The 23043-nt window shown below is 33.8% G+C and overlaps 1 protein-coding gene across 1 annotated transcript; it reads left to right on the top strand.

The window, feature by feature from the left end:
- Window positions 1–21345: 21345 nt before the first annotated feature.
- Window positions 21346–22416, top strand: LOC149253295 (uncharacterized). The gene has a single exon (XM_089454424.1). It carries the CDS (start codon window positions 21346–21348, stop codon window positions 22414–22416), a length of 1071 nt encoding a protein of 356 aa, XP_089310550.1.
- The last annotated feature ends 627 nt before the right edge of the window (window positions 22417–23043 follow it).

Genomic DNA, 23043 nt, shown 5'->3' with positions numbered 1-23043 from the left:
TGTCGGTCCATGTCACCATTCATTTGAGTGTACCATCATTCAGAGATTTGTCAACATCATTTTAGGTTCCAATGGGTCATTTTACACCTTGTCCGTGCTTCAATTGTGCCTAGGTAAGATTCATTTCCCTCTCCTAGGGTTTTGAAGGTAATTTCTCTTAGATGGTCAAATCATCAACAAAACTTGTATCCTGATGTTCATACACCTTCCCCTATCCTTAATATACCTTATTAAACAATTCCCATCACTTATATCCCTCAAATTCCTCATTTTCCAACAAACCCTAGTTTCTTGCTACAATTTGACAATTTTCTAGGCTAGGCCTGTGTTTTTCCCTTTTGAACCCCTTACCTTCACTCAAAATTTGAAATTCCACTTTCCCCTACTTACTAACATCTCTCCCTACTTCCCAAAAATTTCTCAAGAATTTAGAAGCCCCTTCACTTCATTTCGACAAATCCCCTATTCCACACATCAGGATAGGTTTTACTCAAATGATTTTTTTGAGAAAGAACAAATTAATTTGGAGAACGTGAGAGAGGTTTTTGTCCATAATAGGCCAAGGAAGAAAAACCTCCTTCACTTTTTACATAGGTCTCATGGTTTTATAGAAATGTCAAAAATATATTTGCCTTAGGAGAGTTGCTACACCTCTGGAGTGACCTTAGGAAAATCAAGATTTCTTCCTGCCTGGTTAGCCAAATTACTTTCTTGATGAGTAAAATGACAAACACACATAAATATCTTTCCAATGAGCTATCATTAGCTTAATTTGGAGTTGCGGAAGACCTTCAACAGTTGACTGCAATAGCACTCTGCATTTAGGCAGCCTCATTTTGCACATTTTGAACAATCTTGGGAGATTTGACTTTTGACAGGGAAAATGAACTCCAAATTGAAATATTCAAGATATTTTTGAAGTTAGACTCAATAATATTTCCAACTAGCTATCCTGTACCCAATTTGGACACTGGGAAGGCCTCCAAAACAGGGTTTTAAATCGGCGCTGCGCATTAAATTTTGCAACACAGGAAAACCCAATAGGTGCGCAGCGCCACTAGTGTTGCGCTTTTGTTGGGGACACTTTCTCTTAAAAAGGTTTATATTTTTGGAATCAAAATGGAAAAATATGGAAGCTCAAAAATGGCCAAGAAATTTGGATAAGTTCTAGGTCTCCAAAAGGGCAAAAAACACCCAAAAAATGCCCTCTCTACCACTTTTTTGCCACACAGGAAGCAGTCTTGGGAGAATCAATTTTTGAAGGGGCAAATAAACTCCAAATTTAGAAATTCAAGTTGTTACAGAAATTAGACTCATCAAGATTTCCAATGAGCTATCCTATACCTAATGTGGACTCCATGAAGCCCTCCAAAATTGGCCTAGAAAAAGCATTGCGCATAGAATCAGTGGCACTGCGCATAGGATGAATTTTGCCAGTTTTGTTCAAAAATCCAAATTTCGCCTAGTTTTCTCTACAGTTGACTTTTTCTTGCTCTCCTGGTGAAATTATCATGGTAAATGATGTAACTTGATGTAATTATGGATGTAAAACACTTGATAGGGTAGATACATCAAGTCAAAGGTGGTTTTGAGCTGAATGAATTGGTTTCCTTGGTTTTAGAGACAAGCTGTTCCACTGCCTATATTCCTGTTCTTAGTTTAGATATGGTTGAGACCACCCCTTTTCTCGTGGATTCAACCCTGATAGCTAGCTTGAGTAGTTTCCTTGCCTATATCATGTACTTTTTGATTCATTTGTAAAGGTTGGACTTTGGCAGAAGTGTTGGACTCACTAAAAATTTTGTATCAGTAGTTTGGCAAGGAATAAAACCAGGTTTCGCAGCTATTTTTGTGGGATTCTTGTGACAGTGAGTTTATGTATTGTTTTTCTTTGTAATGATTTTTTCCTGATGTTTTATACTTATCCACATCTCTCTCTTTCTTCTAAACTAATTGAATCAAGGTGAATAGACAAAATACACTAAGTTACAATGCTTTGTCTTGGGATTGCATTTAGTTTTCAATGTTTTCAACTGTTTGAAGAGGATTCATAGTTTCTTTATGCCCTCCTCAACTCCTCAGCTGTCTAAACTACCATCTTAATCCTTTTCTAGTACATAAATGCTTGTCTACCTCACCCTATATAACATGACTATATCCCTGAGTTGATTTCCCAGACCCAATCTGCCTTCTCCAATTGATCCAACAACCAAACCTTCAAAATCAAACAAAAACCCTAGAGCTACTGTTACACAAAATATTTTCACCATGACAATCTGCAGTGAGTGTGAGTCTATCACCACTCATACTTACCTCCTATGCAAGTCTTAAATCTCAGCTCTTCATGTCAAGCCTTGAAAACTGAGAGAAAACCCTTAAAAATCTCTAAAACTCTGGTACCGCACTTTCTCTTAGCATTACCTGCGGTCCCGCACCCACTGGTCATGTCCCCTGCAAACCTGCCCGCTCTATTTCCGTGTAATGTGTGCGGACCCCTGTAAAAGTCAAAAAGGTGCAAGTATATTCTTAAAAACTCACTTTGGGTTATTTCTGGAAGCTTCTAGAGGGAATCTTGAGGTGGCAAGTTCACTCCTTTGAGGTTCATGCATCCCATACCTAAAGGAGCTAACCCCTTGATGTGAGGAGCTTATCCCTTTGAAGGAGGATTCTATCCCTTCATAGGTGGACCTATAACTTCCTTCCTCTACACTATAAAATGAGGCATTGGGCTGGTTATTAGGGAGGTTGAAAGCTGAATATTTTTTAGGGTAAATGCTGTTGGAATTTAGACTTCCTAATTGAGCTTGAGAGGAGATATTACATACCTTTTGATCTCATTGGGAAGAGTGTGAAGCTTGTCAAAGTAGAGGAGATTCTTGCTTGGACCCTAGGAGGAGCTTGTACAACATCAAGTCACCAAAGGTTGTAAAGTTCTTCTTTGTTCAAAGTTAATACAATCAAATTTATTTTTCTCAATAAGATGTCTTTTATGGTTTATTTCATGGATTCCTTGATCACCATGATGAATATGATTTATTATATTAGCTATGCAGGTGTTATTTGATGTGTGCTTGTTTGTGATTGCATGTTCTTAAAAGGAAACTCATTCGGATGGTCGAAGCGTGGCTACCACAAACTAGCATTAGACTTAAGGTAGGGTCTAAAACACCTCTTGGTTTTTATCAATAAATCGCAATATATTTAGAGAAAGGTAGATTTGCTTGTCCTGCTTGTTACTAGATATCTGTTAATACTAGGGAGATCGATCTTGTCTGCAAGAACGATTTATCCGGCCGACAGCTACTATATCTAGCCTAAAATCAGCATTCGTTTCAGTCATCTCAAACCCTAATTACTAATATCTTAATTGAGATTGGCAAGGAGAGAGCCCTCTACTGACCTGGTAGGGCTAGCTACCAGGTTAAGCATGGTTTGATGTTACCCTAGACCTGCCTTCCTTCAGCCTGAGGTAGATTTAGACACTAACACAAGAGAGGATATATATTGCAAATATCAAGATAAAAAATTATCACACTGTAATTAGGATCATTACAAACATATTCACTGTTGAATAATAGGTAGAAGCTTCATTGTATCTCTTTCCACCATGGGGAAACTCAACATTATGGACCATTTTCATTTTCAAAGGAAGGATCTTCTCAGGAGAATGTGGTTGAGAAGTGCAATGGAAACTAGCCCACTGTCTACTTACAGTGGGATTAAACAAAACAATCCCTTTATTCTCACTAAAGGAAATTCAAGAGAAAATACAACTTCTTGATGTCTACTGCAACGACCTGCAAGACAGCATCAAACATTGTTAGATATCCCCAAAGCTATAGAAAACTTGTGCAATTCAACCAAAAAGCTCATCAATTTACATAAAAACCTAAAAAAATAAACCTTCAGAGCACGAAACAACCATATCCAACACCGAGCCAAGCTAAGTCTACCACACGGAAGAATGCAAATGAATATTGAGCCCAATACACCAGACGGGGAAGCAAAACCAACACAATAAACATGACAAAATAGATTATAACAACCGAAGAACCTCCAACACAACCATCAAAACTGCTCCATAACACATTATCCATAGCACTGAGGATAATTATGGTAGTGACCGCCATTGGAGCAACAACACACAAGTACTGAGCAACGTAAATGAATAATAGCCAGACCCAAATATAAATGCACAGTGTCAAACACAACCTTCAAAGACTATGCCCTAACCTATAACAAACACAACATTAACCGAATGAACCAGTGAGTATTTATGAGGAACAGGTGGATGCATGCAGCCACCATGTGTCATAAGACAACAAGGCACAATATTGTGGCATTGGTGTGGTCTGACACGGAGGCATTCGTGTACTTGTGGCTCTCCCCTACAAACCAGATATGAACAATGGAGTTATTTTCGCCTGAACAACAACCTAAAATAATTGTGTGTGTAATAAACAAGTATAATTTGCAAACCCCTACTGCAATGACATATAAAGACAATGAGGACGGACTTTCACATAGTTTCCACCTGTCACAATTTCCAATCGTCGTAGTCTAAACGAACTGCTTTTTTTCCCTGAAAATCATAAAAAATTCGATAAGATTTTGATAAAATCAGGGAGGGATATTTGTAAATCCAGGTTACAAACTTCAAGATTTTAGGTGCCCCAAAGGTTTTTGATGGTTTTGAGTCTATTTCCACCATCAAAAACATGATTGAAACACTTCTATTATGATATTTTTTTATTTTTTTTTCCCTGGATTCCAGCCACTTTTGACCATCCGAACGATTCCTCCACCTCGGTATCCTTCTTAATTTCAATATCCGACAAAATCAATAGTCATTGATCTTCCTGTATAAAAACCAATATTTCCAATGTTATAGCTTATTTAATAAACACTAAGTACCTATGATAGTACACCCCTGCATCCAAAAGCATGCTACGTATCCATGAGTCCCATACATATCCATGGACCTCAACTCGATCACACTACTTCCGAGAAGATCCACTCTTCAATGTAATTAATGTAGATATTGGACAGTCTGATATGACATCTAGACAAACATGGATTATACATTCACTTAATGTAGTCAATGCCACATCTGCCTCTAAGAAGTTCAAATTAAATATTCACGCTCCAAATTTAAATTTATAAAACTGCTCAGTGAATGTTTTTCACACCTTTGGCGATCAAGGGGAATATATGTGTGAGGTGAGCTAAACTGTTGTTTTTAGTGACAAACAAGAGTTTCTAGATAGGCACCAACTTTTAGATCATCATTTTAGAAAAAACTATTTGTACTTTTATAGGTCAAAGGAATCTATTCTGGTCCGCTACAGATTATATGGTTGTTCTTTGGTTTGCCTTTTACATAGAAATTTGAATCAAGAGCTTTAATTTGGGGAGAAATGAAATCCAATTTTCGAGCACTTATCTTCACTTTGTCCGAAGAGGATCTCAGGCGTGGTAGTAGCACACACCCATCTGCTAGGCAGGTGTTGGTGCAGATCATCAACCTTCCTAAAAATGTTAGATTGGGAGGTTCCTTGGGCTCGACGTTTTCTTTCTATTTAGTTTTGTCTTCAGCGGAAATACTTCGTAGGCTAAACAGGTGGTCTTGGCAAACATATGACTGAGTTGTTTAGAGGTTTAGTCGCTTGTACATTGAAATTTTTAGACTCGGTCTCATATTCGTAACCCTGAATGCAAGACACATGATAATCTGTGTATTGCTGCAGCCGAAATACCTTGGTTTCGACTCCATTAATCTCTTGGAGATTGGTAAAAATTAATCAAGGAGTGTCACACATGTTTATTTTTGTATTGCTACAACCAAACTACATTGGTTATAACTCCATTAATCTCTTAGAGATTGTTAAAAATTAATCAAGGAACGTCACACACGTTTTCCATTTTAATTAGTTCAAAATCTCTTGGAGATAAGTAAAACTTAGTCAGAGCATAAAATGCGTTTTCCATTTTAAGCCTTTTTTTTTTAATTTGCGCAAAGATATTTTAAGGAAAAAAAGCCATATTTATGCTGATAGGCGTCCTCTCATCGGAATTGGCCACTTTAATCTTTTTGCTAATTAATTTTGTTGATTAGATGGTCTAAATTGAAGGCGCGAGTATAATCTCTCCATTGCACTCTATCAATGAATGAAATTGAAATTGATAACTTGTTTGCATATCTAAATTGTCTGTTTAAACCTTGTTTAATTTTTCTTTCACCAAATCATGATTAAAAATTTATTGTTCCTCTTGTTTATCTCCATGTATTAGGATTAGAGAAATTGAAATTAAAAATTTAGTTTCAAATATCATTATGAAACAAATGTATGTTTACATTTTGAAACATTTGCATGCTAAAACGTGGAGGAATATATGGAAATGTGGAGGAATAAGGGCAAGGTTTCTTAGGTAATATTTATTGTACCTATTGTTCATCACCATGTTGTTGTCAAATTGTGATTAAAAGTTAAAAAAATTTCACATTCTCTAATGGTTTTGTCCAGTTCATTATGTAAGTCATTTGTAATCACTTTGGCTTCCAACGTATGCCCACTTGGCAAAACATTTAAGTAAAATGAATTGAAAGTCTGTTGTTGCTGGTAGGAACATATGTTAATTAATGAGAAAAAATAAAAATAAAATTAAAAATAAAATTAAGCAGTATGGATTGCAACACCCTCCACTCCATCTAATGGATTGTAACGTGCATTGTCATTGAAGCCACTCCATATATTGTTAAATTAATTAGCTATAATGAAATATGGATTGTAACACCCACCACTCTATTTAATGGATTGTAATGGCATTGTAACCGATGCCACTTCTAATATTGTTAAATTTATTAGCTATAACGAAGTTGTAGTGGAAATGCATTTGTTATTAGGGCTATTATGTTTTATTAGTTGGATTGTAACCTAATGGATTGATGGATTATGTTTTATTAGTTGAATTGTATCCTTATTGGGGATATTATTTTTTATTTTTTATTAGTTTGATTATAACGTGGATTCGGCCACTCCATCTAGGATTGTAACAGTCACCACTCCATCTAGGATTGTAACAACCACCACTCCATCTATTATAAGCAAAGAAGTGTGCATTTCTCCGTGGATGCATGCATTTATTAGTGGGTGCGTTGTTGGAATTGTTGAAGCCAAGCCATATGCAATTAAGTTAGGTAAAATTCCTCTAACGATTTGTTGGAATGATTACTGGAACGATTTGAGGGGTTTCTGTCGACTTCTATCTGCTAAGAAAGGTGCACAATTGCTTCTTCTACATTTTTTTTTAACCCTACCCTACTAGTCAACATTCTTCACTACACTCACTTCTACCTGAAGTTGATATGGTTCCAACTTGTGGATTGACTATGACAATTTACGCCTTAGTCGAAGCTATTTTGTTTCTTGATTTCAAACCCTAGATGGGTATACATGTATCTTATTTCTAAGCCTTGGGCCATAAAAATATCTAAACTCATAAACTTTTTTTTGGGTGATCTGCCTCTATGAATCGTAGTGAAGAATTTGTAATACTCTATTCATTTCCAATTTATGATATATATATATATATATATATATATATATATAAAGCTTCAAACTTGAATGTGAGCAGATAAATATTTCTCTTTGTTATTTTTCCCTAGAATGATATCACTTTCAATTTTTGGTTTCATTTTAAGTTCCCGTCATACTTACTTTTAGGTTTCACTTAAACTCGACTCATAGTTTGATGCAATTTTATCTTCTTTATATCTATATCTATCACCGAATGTATATGTCTTGCATGTGTAATTTCCTTCTATATTACAATAGTCCCTCACGACTCTTTATTTTAAATTATCTCAAAGATTGGTTTCTTAGATCAGTATAGGATTGGTGTACTTATATATTCTTCTTAGTCATGTATACCTTAACAATCTTCTTTGATTTATTTTTACTCAGTTATTTTGACTTAGTAGACTGATCAACTCTAGCATAGCATAATATCCACGACTCATTTCAGAGTATTTCTCTGTTTCTTATTTTCTTATCATAATTACTAGAATTTCTTAAGGAATCAATTTTTTTCTTCAGAAACTTTTTATAAGAATTTCATTACCAAAATCCAATTATTCGTCTTATGTAACACTTAAATTAATATTCTATATGTTATGTTATACAAGTCAAGTAATACAACAAGAGACATACCAACAAATTAATTGTTAAACCTAAAGAGATTGTTACTACTATGATGAGTCCATCCCTGGTACTATACTCACAAGCATGAGACTTTTATTAGTTCAATGAGATATTTGGATAGCCCACGTTTACTTATCCAAAAAGATATTTAAGCTCCCATTATTTGAAACTTCTTTCCAAAAAGATATTTAAGCTCCCATTATTTGAAACTTCTTTTCATTCATGACATTACTCTCACTAGAAAGTTACCCCAGTAAGTTATAGAGATATAACCAAAAGATCTTAAATTTTTAACTGCATAATATTAAATTTAATATAATCTTTTAAGATATCTTAGATAAAAAAAAATTCTACTATACATGTATCTACATTCTTTGATAATATACTCTTTTAAGATATCTTAGATTAAAAAAAATCTATTTTGTTGGTCTTATTTAAGAAGAGACATTTCCTCCTTGCATTATCCTAGCCTGCTTTCATTAAAGAAACTTAATTTCATTTTTGTTGCTTAAATTAAATAATTTTTTTTTTTAACTTTACAATTTTAAATTGTCTCATAATCTTTAAATACATAGAAAAAATAACAAAACCAATAATGTTAAATATACTGATACAAAAGTTAAATAAATCATGTTGAATTGTATCACTCATTTTTAAAAATATGCTTACCGTTTACATGAATTAGAAAAAATAGTTGTTTAATATTAATATTTATGATTAAAAGATAGGAATATATAATTGTATTAATATTTGCGTAAATAAGATGTGGTTAGAAGATTTATAAAATCTTTCATAGATTAATAAAATATAATTAAAGATTTTATAAAATTAGTTGTAAAGTTGTAAAGAATTTAAGTAAAGTAGTTAACAAAAGTCTCATCTATTCTTTGCTTGTAATGTCTTGCAATTAGCATTTGTTGCTCACTAATTAAATGAAATTGTTTTAATTTTATGAAAATATGTTATTAATTTTATCAAAATATAGTTATTTTTTAATATATATATATATAAAACAAATAAAGTTGCCATCACATTTTTAACATACTAAATTGTGAAAATACCTTGAAATTTAGAGATCTTAATTATATTAATCATCTATGAAAACAAAATTTATACATATATTTTTTAAAATAAAACTAAAATACAACTTAAAAATAAAATTTAAAACTAAGTTAAAAATTTAAAACTAAGTTAATATTTAAATTTAATAAGCATAAAATATAATTAAAAAATAAAATAAATTTATTATTAAATAAATAATAAGAATTAATATTATTATTATATAATAATAAGATAATTATTGTTATTATATCTACAAGGTTTTGGATAATGAGATGTGAAGTCATACTTTCAATTCTCATTTTGATCATTCTCATATATTGGATATAATAAAAATATAGTCATGCCTAAGTTAAAATATATATATATATATATATATATATATATATATATATATATATATTATTATTATTATTATTATAACAGATATTACAAAATTGTAATTATATATTAATTAATATTAATATTAAATTGTTGGGGTATTATTAAGGTGGTTGATGTATATTTATATATTTATATCAACCAAATATATTTATTAACATTAATCAATATAATCTAATATTATATTTATTAAATCAAATTATATAAAATAAAAATAGAAAATAGAAAATAATAATTATTACTCAGATTTCAATGAGAAAGATGGATATGCCGAGAATTCCATTATAATCATATAAAACCTATAAATAGTTGAACGGAACTACTTAGCACGTGCAAACAAAATTTGTAAAGATGTTTGATGTAGAGAAACTACCCATGAGAATTTTGAACAACTTGACAGATTCCTTTAACACCGATTGGGAACGAATCAGAGTCACAATGGTTCCTTTAAAGCAACATCTTGCTTTCTAGGATAAAGATGCTTGATTTTTTAACTGATTTATTGGAATTTTTACAAATTTGAAGAATTAGGATAAAGATGTTTGATGTAGAGAAACTGACCGGATTATTGATTAGGAAATTAGAGTCTTTGTAAAGAATGAGAGTCACAATGGTTCGTTTAACACCGATAGTAAATATCTATTTGTAATTTTAATTTTAAAATGAAAATATTTTAAAGTAATTGAAGGTGTAAAAAGTTTGAAATTAGTTTATTTATTTATATTTAAAGTATTTTTTTAATTATTAAGCGATTTGATAATTTTGAATTGGTTAAAAAAATATTTAAAATATATTATTTTTTATTTGCATACAAGTTTTTTTTATATGGATATTTATACACTATAATGGGGTGCACTTTATATAAATGTCCATTCCATATTTAATAATGGTGTAGTCTAATTTTAATCAAAATTTTCCAAATATTTTTAATATTTATAAAATTTGAATGCCATTTTATAGGGTGCTCAATCCAAGTGTGTATTCAAAAATGTATTTTAAATTAAAAGACTCACATTATTGCTTGAAATTGAAATTTTATTGTTTGATTCCTATTAAAGTTTAATATTAATTGTTTTTTTGGCCAAATGTTAATAGGGGATTGAAATTATGGATTCAAACTTTTTTGTTTCGAAGGAAAAATATGTTGAAAATAGCAACAAGAAATGTTAAAAATAGAAATTCTATAAATAGCATTGCTATAAATAGCATTTCAGGTACCCGTGTGGAAAATAGCAACAAGGAATGCTAAAAATAGCATTTCACGATATATTCCAATTTTAATTAGTCCCTGGATTAAAATTAAGAATTAAAATTCCAATTTAGTCTTAGCAGATGTTTGAAAAATAATTAATTAATTCATCTTGAGTTAATTAGTTGGAGAAAATTATACATGAAGTCTTTGTGAAAACATGCAACAGTTATCTCCTTGATTGAGGAAGTTATCCCTTAATTAAGGAGATAAGGATGAGTTGTATTTGAGTTGTAAGTAGTTAGCTCAGTTAACTGAGTTAAGTCCAGTTAGATTAGTTTCAAACAGTTTGTGGAACTAATTGTGAGTTCAGTCAGTTAAAGCATGCATGCATGCAACTAGTGTTGTCCAGATAACTGAATATTATCTCATAAATAACTCATGCATGTCAGTTTAGAGAAAAAGCCAATTGAGATTAAAGGAAAGGACAATGTACTATCAGTTAGAGGAATTTTCCTATAAAGGAAACTCATCCATGTAGAAGGAATTATCTCCTTCAGGATTATGCAGATATTTCAGATGTCAGAGCAATGTGTGAGGTGAGAATCACATAGGATACAGCTAGAGGACCCAGGAGAAACTACACAAGGAAATAGGAGGCTTGGAGGACTGAAGGAAGGCATATGTGTTGTCTATTTTGTCTATGAGCAGCAGTGAAGGATTGTACTGAGAGCTGGATAGTTTGCGAGCTAAAGCTTTATGTAATCCTGAGATATTTCCACTTGTATGATAATACAGATTGCGGGGTTTTTAGCTGAGGCTTTTCCCTGAGTATTCTTTTGTGTTTCATGTGTATGATTTCTTCTTCTCTGTTATATGTGTTCTGATTGATCTTACTCAAATTGATTAAGCTTCCGTAAAGTTTGATAGTAGAAGTAGATCAATTATTTTGCTTTAGAATATTGCATTATCAAGTGACCTATGGTGAAATTTCTACATGGTATCGAAGCAAAGGTGATCGAAGCAATGAACAATATACAAAGAAGAAAATTCGAAGTGAAAAAAAAGGGCTGCGAGTTTTCATAGCAGATCTGAAAATTTTTGTGCAAAATTTTCAGAAACAAATATCAGATCTAGATTCCTTTTGGAAAAAAACCCAAATTCAAAAAAAAAATTGGTTGAATCGAAGTTCGGATGAGGGAGATATCACTGATTTAAAATCACCTCTTTTTCCAAAAAATCTGAGAGCGGGAAAGATGAAACAAATTGGTGTGCTAGCCAAGAACCTATATGCACTTGAGGTACAGGATGCATGCAAAGCCTTTGAAGAGCGAGGAAAAAGTTAGAGACTTGGTGGTTGAGAGGGAAAGTACATTACCTCTCAACATGCAGTGCCAAAAGAAGTCTCAGAAAATTGTGGAGGAGCCACAATTGGTGAAGCAGTGGCAAGAGGTTGTGGAGTAGCCACAATTGGAAAAGCCGAGAGGAGACCGAGTAGAGGCATCCACTCATGTAGAGACCTCGAGTAGGGGGAAATTTCGAGTCAAGTGGGCAGAGGAATCACATGCATCCATACCTCCAAGTGTGAGGGTAGGGCGATGTGGAGTGATAGTCCCAAGAAGGTTGAAATAGGAGTAGGATCCTTGAGGTACTCAACCTCTTTCATTAGACCTTGCTACGGGAGCCCTGACGAGGAGTAGTAGGACTCACTGAGTGGGTAGAGACGGATGCAGATGGAGCGGCAGAGAGAGCTACAGTGCAGGAGTCCCAAGATAGTGTAGAGCTAGCAGGCTGCAACAATGCGAGAGGCACAGGACTGTTGCACTAGTGTAGGATGGCACAGAGAGGTGTGCAATGGTGCGAGATGCAGGGAGTTGTTCCAGCAGCGCAGAGGTCAAAGAGGGAGCACTTGTCAGTGGCAGAAGGAGCTTCAGCATCAGAGGGTGTTTCTAGCCCAACAGAGAGGTCAGATGGGAGATTAGATATTTACTTCTTAGTAACTGAGCCGTAGTGCAGCAGTGGGGAGCACGATGCAACATGATGAGAGGAGGTGCAGTGCGAATGCAGTGCTAGGAGAAAGGACCAGTAGCAGCACGGATCCAGTGGGAGGAATCAGTGTGATTGATGCAATTAGAGATCAAAGTGACAGAGGCTAGACCAGTCAAATATTGAAGGGTACAGAGGTGTGGAGTTTTCAATTGACAGAGGCAATAACAGTTAGAGACTTTGATGATAGAGGCATCATTCTAATTCAGGTTAGATATTTTTTGTTTCTAGAGTTGCTGGAGCAGCAACACTTGATGCATGCAGAACATTCCAAAGGTTCGGGATCGAGTTCGAGTTGAATGTCTTTCTTGTTGAGAGGGAGTGTTGAAAATAGCAACAAGAAATGTTATAAATAGCATTGCTATAGATAGCATTTTAGGTACCAGTGTGGAAAATAGCAACAAGGAATGCTAAAAATAGCATTGCTATAAATGGCATTTCAGGATATATTCCAATTTTAATTAGTCACTGAATTAAAATTGAAAATTAAAATTCGAATTTAGTCTTAGCAGTCATTTGAAAAATAATTAATTAATTCATCTTGAGTTAATTAGTTGGAGAAAATCAAAGATAAAGTCTTTGTGAAGTCATGCAACAGTTATCCCTTTGATTGAGGAAGTTATCCCTTAATTAAGGAGATGATGATGAGTTGTATTTGAGTTGTAATCAATTAGCTCAGTTAACTAAGTTAAGTCCAGTTAAATTAGTTCCAAACAGTTCTTGGAACTAATTGCGAGTTCAGTCAGTTAATGCATGCATGCATGCAATTAGTGTTCTCTAGATAACTAAATATTCTCTCATAAATAACTCATGCATGTCAGTTGAGAGAAAGACTTAGTTGAGATTAAAGGAAGGGGCAGTGTACTATGAGTTGGAGGAATTTTCCTATAAGGCAAACTCATCCATGTAGAATGAATTATCTCCTTTAGGATTGTGCAGTTATTTCAGAGGTCAGAGTAATGTGTGAGGTGAGAATCACACAGGATACAATTAGAGGACCTAGGAGAAACTGCGCAAGGAAATAGGAGGCTTAGAGGAGTGAAGGAAGGCATATGTGTTGTCTATTCTGTTTTGAGCAGTAGTGAGGAATTGTACTGAGAGCTAGATAGCTTGTGAGCTAAAGCTTTGTGTAATCTTGAGATATTTCCACTTGTATGATAATACAGATAGCGAGGTTTTTTGCTGAGGCTTTCCCGTGAGTATTTTTCTGTGTCTCATGTGTATGATTTCTTCTTCTCTGTTATATGTGTTCCGATTGATCTTGCTCAAATTGTTTAAGCTTCCGCAAAGTTTGATATTAGAAGTAGATCAAGTATTTTGCTTTAGTATATTGCATTATTAGGTGATCTATGGTGAAATTTCTACAAAATATTCCTCAAATCGTAAATTGCTTAAAAAAATATTTAAACAAACTCTTTTTAATGTGCATATCATTTCTTCTTATATAGATATTCATGTACTATAATGGAGTACACTTTATATAAATGTAATATGAATTTGTATAACTCTATCGATTTCCAATATATATATAAAGCTTGAAACTTGAATGTGAAATGTTTTAGCAGAGAAATCTTTCCAATTTATCACTTTCCAATTTTGGTTTCATTTTAAGTTACTATCATACTTACTTTTAGGTTTCACTTAAACTGGACTCATAGTTTGACGAATTGTACTTATATTGAGAAGATTTTTCGGAAATTGTACTTATCTTATCTATATCTATATCTATCACGCAATATATGTCTTGCATGTTTAATTTCCTTCTATATTACAATAGTCCTTCGCAATTCTTTATTTTAAATTATCTCAAAATTGGTTTCTTAAATCAGCGTAGCATTAATGTACTTATATATTTTTCTTAGTCATATATACCTTAACAATCTTCTTTGATTTATTTTTACTGGATTATTTTGACGAAATAAACTACTCAACTCTAACCTAACATAATATTCAAAACTCACTCCACAATATTTATATGTTTCTTATTTTCTTATTATAATTACTACAATTTCCTAAGAAATATTTTTTTTAAGAAAATCTTTATACAAATTTCATAACCACCACCTAATTACAACACTAAAATTAATCTTCTTAATGTTATATTATATAATTCTAATAATAAAATGAAAAATACCAACAAATTAATGGTTAAACCTAAAAAAATTGTTTGTTCCCAATATGATCCGTCCATCCTTTTACTATTCTCACAAGCATGAGTCTTTTATTAGTTCACACGATACTTGGATAGCCCACGTTTACTTATCCAAGAAGATATTTAAACTTCCATTATTTGAAACTTCTGTTCATTTATGACATAGCTCTCACTATAAAGTTACTCTGGTAAAGTATAGAGATATAACCAAAAGTCTTATACCTTTGACTCCATAATATTAAATTTAATATACTCGTTTAAGATATCTTATATTAAAAATATTCTACTATACATGTATATACCTTCTACAATTTATCTCTTCAATATTAAAGAGAACTACGATATCCACACTCTCCTCGTCCAAAACATTTATTAAACCAATTGATTATACTTGGTTTATAGTTGCAAGTAGACCTCATATAATCCAAACAGCTCGAGCAACTTCGTGTTACTTCTCAATTTCATTTTTATTACTTAAATTAAAGAATTATTCGTCTTAACTTTACAATTTTAAATTGTCTTATAATATTTAAATTTGTAAATAAAAGATAAGAAAACAATAATGTTAATTATACTCGTACAAAAATTAAATAAATCTTGTTGGATTGTGTCACTCATCTTTAAAAATATGCTTACGATCTAAAAGAATCAGAAAAAATAACTTTTTAATATTAATTACAATTTTATAAAAATTTACTATACATGTGTCTATCTTCTACGATATATGCTTTAATATTAAAATCAACCATGTTCCAATGACGCATTGTGATAAAGATTGTTTCAATATGAAAATCAGTCATGGTCAACCATGTTCCAACGTCACATTGTGACAAAGATTGTCTCAATATGAAAATCAACCATGGCTAACAATTGTAAACCATGTTTATTTTAGGGTTTATAATATTTGTCCTAGGGTTTATATTCCTTGTGTTTATAATATTAATCCCTTGGGTTTATAACCATGATCAACCATGGTCCAACATCAAATTGTGACAAATATTTTCTCAATATGAAAATCAACCATGGTCCAATGTCACATTATGACAAAGATTGTCTCTATATGAAAATCAATGATGGTCAACCATGGTTCAACGTCACATTGTGGCAAAGATTGACTCAATGTAAAAATCAACCATAGTTAACCATGCTTATTTTAGGGTTTATAATATTTATCATGGGGTTTATATACCTTGGGTTTATAATATTAATCCCTTGGATTTATAATCCCTTCGGGTTTTAGAGTTAATCCCTTGGGTTTATAATATCAATCCCTTGGGTTTATTCATCTAAGGTTCTTAATCCTTGTGCTTAATCATGGTCAACCATGGTCCAACGTCGCATTGTGACATAGATTGTCTCAATATGAAAATCAACGATGATCAATCATGGTCAACCAAGTTTATTTTAAGGGTTATAATATTTATCTTAGGGTTTATATACCTTGAATTATAATATTAATCCTAGGGCATAATATAAATCTCTTGGGTTCTCAGTATTAATCCTTTGAGTTTTTAATATTCAATCCTTGAGTTTTCTCAATATTTATTATATTATTCATAATATCAATAATATTATATTCATAATAATAATATTATTATTATTATATTATTATAATACTGGTTGGTTTGAAACGGGTAAGCATTATTTTACTTGATGTGATTATTTCTGAATTTTTTTCTTATAATGAAATATTATAATATAATGTATAAATTTAGGCATGGCCCATTTTTTTTAATATTGAGAAGATATTTATATGATTATTGGCAAAAAAAAAATCAATAATATAATAATAATTATTACAAATATAATAATTAACTAGTTTAGGCTTCTGTGATCCATATTGCATTATAAGAAAAAAAGTTTCATATTGGTTCATCTTGTGGTGACAATGACCACGAAACAAGTGAGCATAATTCTACTTGATGTGATTATTTCCAAAAAATTCTTATAATGAAAAAATATTTATATAATTATTACCAAAAAACCAATAATATAATATAATAATAACTATTACAAATATAATAATAATAATAATAATAATAATTTATTAATATGGTTGTATTAGTTAATTTATAATCTTATCTTTTGCACAAGCCATTATTTCTGGGTATTTCTAAGAGCATGATTTAAGATGTAGGTAGTGCTACTTTATTTATAATATTATCTTTTTTAATGTTATTATTTTATTTTTTAAGCATAAAGCCAAATTATTTATGGCTAAGGGCATGATTCAAGATCTTGGTAAAAGACGGACGGCTAGCCTTTGATTTGAGATTATTCCAACACCACCGCATATAGCCAAGCAAGAAAACGATTGAGCTCACCATAGTTCTTTTGGATTCCATTACATAGATTTTATTAGAATTCAATAATTAGAATAACACGCTAGTTAGAATACTTCAAACTTCCGTTTGGGTCAGCGGTTAGAATATCAAGCTAATGGGATTAACAATCTTTACTAATATTCCATAGTCCTTATGGATTCCATTACATAGATTTTATTAGAATAACAAGCTAGTTGGAATACTTCAAACTTCCCTTTGGGTCAGCAGTCCGAATATCAAGCTAATGGGATTAACAATCTTTACTAATATTCCATAGTTCTTTTGGATTCCATTAAATAGATTTTATTAGAATTCAATAATTAGAATAACAAGCTAGTTGGAATACTTCAAACTTCTCTTTGATTTTAATATATGCTTTTATGATTTTAATATTAAAGAGAACTACGATATCCACGTTCTCCTCGTCCAAAACATTTATTAAAGCAATTGATTATACTTGGTTTATAGCTGCAAGTAGACCTGATATGATCCAAGAGCTCGAGCAACTTCGTATTACTTTTTAATTTCATTTTTATTACTTAAATTAAAGAATTATTCGTCTTAACTTTACAATTTTAAATTGTCTTATAATCTTTAGATTTGTAAAACCAATAATGTTAATTATACTCGTATAAAAATTAAATAAATCTTATTGGATTGTGTCACTCATCTTTCCAAATATGCTTACTATCTAAAAAAATTAGAAAAAATAAGTTTTTAATATTAACTTTACAATTTTAAATTGTTTCATGATCTTTAAATTTGTATATAAAAGGTAATAGAACAAATAATGTTAATTATACTCGTACAAAAAATTACTTTTTAATATTAATATTTTTGACCCGGATGATATTTATAATTAAAAAAAGGGAATATTCCTTCAATATGATGTCGCAATTGCGAAGCTTACGTCTCTTCGATGTCCATGAAAGCAATCAGATTTTTAGGTTGCACTGAGCCTCCAAGAAGCCGAGTTGCCGAGATGCTGAGTTTCCGAGACCTCCACTCCAGTGCCTCGATTTCTTGTTCATGCAGAGTGCGTGGACCGCATTAAGAGCCAATCCCTCTGATATCATGTAGGGGCATCTGCAATGGACACGTTCTCACTTCTTTCCGATGTAGTCTCATTATGACCTTTTCATATAGTGTTTTTCTATCCCTCTTTCTCACTTTTTCCTGATTTGGTGAGCCCTGGTTGGGCCTTTGCGGAGACCAATCATTTTTCGCGGAAGGGGCGCATGTTCCATGGTCATGTTTTCGCTGTTTTGACCAAATTTTTATTTCTCTACCAGCGTCCTCTGGGTGACACCTAGCTTATCTATGTGTTGGCATACCTTTGTCTACGCTGAATATAAGGTGGCATTGTGTTTGCGTTGGGAAGGTTTTCTCCTTTTTCTTTCTTCCCTACATGCTTCTACGCAGGGTCGAGGTCTCTTGCTACTATATGACCCCTTTTTACCATTCGTTCCTAGTATTTTTTGGCTCTTTGGAGGTTTCGGATCATGGCGTCTCGGGTCAAACGGCATTACTTCTCAGTAGTTATTTGCGTCTATGTTTCCTCATAATATTTCTAGGTTAGATTTTCCCTACCAAAACTATTGTTTGGATACCGGGGGTTCGGGTAGCCAAAGGATACTTGAGAATTTATTTGACCACCTACTTTTCGTCGCCACTGCCTTTCAAGATTATTCCTCATATTTGTATGTTTGTCAGCCTAGTGAATAGTCAGTCGTTGAACATTCCAAGATGTTCTTTTTCGTGCAGATAGATGGGGAATAATCTTTCCCATTCTCCCTGTCAGTGCTTTTATTTTTGGGTATGAATGTTTTGTCAGAAAGTCATACATCCTTTTGATAGACGGTTTTCCCTAGGCCCATCATAGGATTTGACCTCTTTCAGGTCTTATATTTTGGTTTTATCTTGTTGTCAGATCTTGATTTTGGGGATGACCATTTGTTAGATTTACCTTTAAATATTGTCAGGATTTAGTAATCACGGGGTGCTTTCACTAGCTGTCGATAGATTTGAATATCTTTTTCCCATCCTATTGTCTTGTCGTCCTTTCATGTGGTGTGTTCTTCGTTCATCCGGATGACATGGAGATTTTCCCAGTTGACTCTGACACGTCAGCCATGGTGTGAGCTACCATGGAGGCAGAGGCTCTCCATTATGGCACTATCAAACCATCTTGTTGGAGGTCCTCGTTGGCTGAACATCTGATCCCTCAGCCTCATCTACCGGTCCATGAGGATGGTGGACATGTTCGTCCGTGGCATAAACACAATCACCATCCTGCTAAGATCGTTCCTCCCCCGTCGGCTATTAACCTGGACAGTGTCTCTCTGGCGGACAGAATTGCTAGCCTTCAATCCCGTGTTTTGATAGGCAAATGACATTTTCCTGATATGAAAGACACCTAGATGAGGACTTGGCTTGGATCCAAATGGCATTCTTTGCTAAGATATATTCTTACTATTGTTATAATTATGAAGGACTGATACAGTTTTCACTTCTTGAATGTAAACGATCTGGACACTATATGGGCTCTCCCTTGGGTTCATGGGAAAAGTTTTCTGGCCCTTCACAAATGGTATATAGGCTTCAACCCATTGCGGAACACTCCACAAAACAATCTTATATGGGTCAAGCTGCCTACCCTCCCTATTGAACTATGAACAAAGGAATCGCTTTCTCATATAGGGAGCGCCATTGAAAAATTTGTAGTTGTGGATTTCAAGTGTTTAGGTGCCGAGGATAAGCAGGTGGCATGGATCCTGATCGAGAAAGAATATAGAGGTGGTTTTCCTAATCACATTGACTTATTTTGGGGAGAATTATTTATTCATCAAAGACTTGATTACTGGGGTGTTCCATTCCGATCCTCTCTTTGTCACAAAACTAGTCACTTGAAATGGCACCGTCCTTGTCATCCTTGCGCTAAGGCAAAAAGGAAGAATTTCCATATGAAATCTCAATCTTCCTTTATAGACAAGGTGTTCTATGATGCAGGTGGGGAAAGGAATAATTCAAAAGGTACATCTTCTTTTGCTGATAAATCATCTCTAGTTCTGTCTAATAGTTATTCGAGGCTGTGAGCCCCGTCATATGACACATCTCGTCGGCTATCCATATCTCCTAGATATGCAAAGGTTTCTCCCCAATTCTTTTGGAGATCTCGGTCCGCGGATAATATAGATCCCTCTTTTCATATGACATTGGCATCTCACCCGCTTTCGGGTGCTGAGGAATTATTTTTCTCTCATCCCTACCCTCGGAACCTTCACCGGAGTTGGCCATAAAGTCTTCTCTTCCTATGCCTCATCCGAATTGTATCCTCAATTTGTCCCCCGTTATTACTTTCATTCCATCCTCTTCTCAATCACCTGACAAAGTCGGATCTGTTTCTATAAATAAATCCCCCTCTTCGATTAATCGACATGTCACCACTCAACGTGACAAGACTATTTTAAAAGGTAAGGCTCTGGTGATTTCTGTCACTCCCCCTAACTCGCCTATATCATCCCCTATGAATTCAATAGGCAGTGATCTTGATTTGCTATTGCGAAGAGAATCTCTTCATCTTCATCCTCTTATCATCCATAAACCGAGGAAATCTTCCTCTCCTGTCATCAGTCCTACTTCGGCGGGGAATATCATGGTTAGAAGGAAACAAAATGGAGGTAGTAGGCATTTCCATGGAAGGAGGGATAAGTCAAAAAATGATCTCCAGGAAACTTCCCTTATTGATATTCCTATTATTGATCTTGCAGCAAGTGGGCCTCTTAGAGCAAGTATGCCTGGGGAAGGGACCTCATGATTAAAATTCTCTCTATGAACATAAGGGGTCTTGGTGCGGACCCGAAATTTTTGGCACTTAAAAATTTATTTCTCACTTCCTCCTCAAAAATTACACTGATTCAAGAAAATATGCATGGCTGCCTGAAAAATATTGCCTATTTTAGGCGCATGTTCCCATCGTGGCATATTTCGGCAATGGGGGCCTTCGGTATTAATGGGGGTTTGGCTGTTCTATGGGACCTAATTTGGATTTCAGCGAGGACATTCAGATGTTTGGATGGTATACTGATTCTTGAAAAATTCCAGGGTATGGCTACCCCTATTCATATCCTGAATGTATATGCCCCATATAAGGATCACATATCATACTGGAATCGGTTCTTGTCCTCGGAGATCATGGAGATTGACTCCTTATTAATTGCAGGGGATTTAAATTGTTCTTTGAGCTCTGACGAAGTGTGGGGCAGAGGCAGGAAAATTGATCCTGTGGGAGGTTCCATCAGGGAGGCTCTCCTCCAATATAATTTTGTAGATATTAGCCCTTCAATATTAGCTCCTACATGGGATAATGGGAGGACAGGGAATGCATACATTGCTAAAAGACTAGACCGATTCATTATTCATGACAGGCTGGTGGAGCGTCTTGGGTTTCCCTCTTCTAGTATTTTACCATGTTTTATTTCTAATCATAGGCCTATCTCCCTGCAATGGATGGCCCTGAATCACAGGAAGGATTATCCTTTCAAGTTTAACAGGATATGGTTAGAGGATGTTGTGTTCAACAATATTGTTCAGGAATCTTGGCTATCATATGCTCCACAAGATTCATCTTCTCAGACTGAATCCTTGTTATGTCGCATGGCACATCTCAGGAAAAAGGTAAAGGAATGGCAAGGCTATAAGAAACGTTCTAACATATTAGAACTGCTTGATATTAACAAGGAACTTGACAGAATCGCCAGGTGTATGTCTGATCACAAAATTTCGTGGGATGTGCGTGCTCGGATATGGGAGTTGGAAAAAAAGAAACACAGTCTCCTGGCCATTGAAGAAGCGACCTGGAGACTAAAAAGTTGGGCCATTTGGTTAAAGCAGGGTGACAAGAACACTAAATTCTTCCACCGATTCACAAATAAGAGACGAAAAACTAATTCCATATGGGAAATTAAAAAAGATGAGGGCTATATGTTGCATTCTCATGAAGAGATTTCTAAAGAAGCTGTATTTTTTTTTTCAGAATTCATACAGAAGGGACCAAGACATTGAGATGGATGATATCATATGGGGTATTGAGCCGTTCCCAACCATTTTCGACGTTGAACAAAATGATCGTTTATTTGTTGTTGTCACGAAGAAAGAGCTATTGTCTGTTATGAAATCATTTAAGAAAGATAAATGTTCTGGTCCAGATGGTTGGACTATAGACATTTTCATTCATTTCTTCGATCTGATGAAAAATGATATCTTAGGTATGATTGAGGAGTCCAGATTAAAGAGCAACATAAATCATGTCATCTCTTCTACTTACATAGCCTTAAACCCAGACAAAAGGTTGCCCTTACATTTTCAAACTATAGACCCATATCTCTATGCAACACCATATATAAAATAATTTCGAAAATCATGTCAGGAAGGATTCGGGGCATCTTGTCAAGCTATCTTTCCCAAGAGCAACACGGTTTCTTAATAGGCAGGAATATCTTGGAAGTTGTGGCTATTACTCAAGAATGTCTCCATTCTATGCACACCAAAAAAATTGAAGCAGTCATCCTGAAAATAGACCTAAAAAAGGCTTATGATTGTCTTGACTAGGGCTTTTTGCGGTGTCTCCTTATAAAAATTGGGCTTAATAATCAATGTACTAACTGGATTATGGCTTGTGTGGAAAATGTC

The sequence above is a fragment of the Pinus tabuliformis genome, chromosome 7 (assembly GCF_031772625.1).
Source record: "Pinus tabuliformis cultivar Carrire ecotype Pingquan chromosome 7, CPIR1, whole genome shotgun sequence".
Classification (NCBI taxonomy): domain Eukaryota; kingdom Viridiplantae; phylum Streptophyta; class Pinopsida; order Pinales; family Pinaceae; genus Pinus; species Pinus tabuliformis.
The sequence above is the reverse complement of the archived record's forward strand: the minus strand, read 5'-3'. Positions and strand labels throughout refer to the sequence as shown.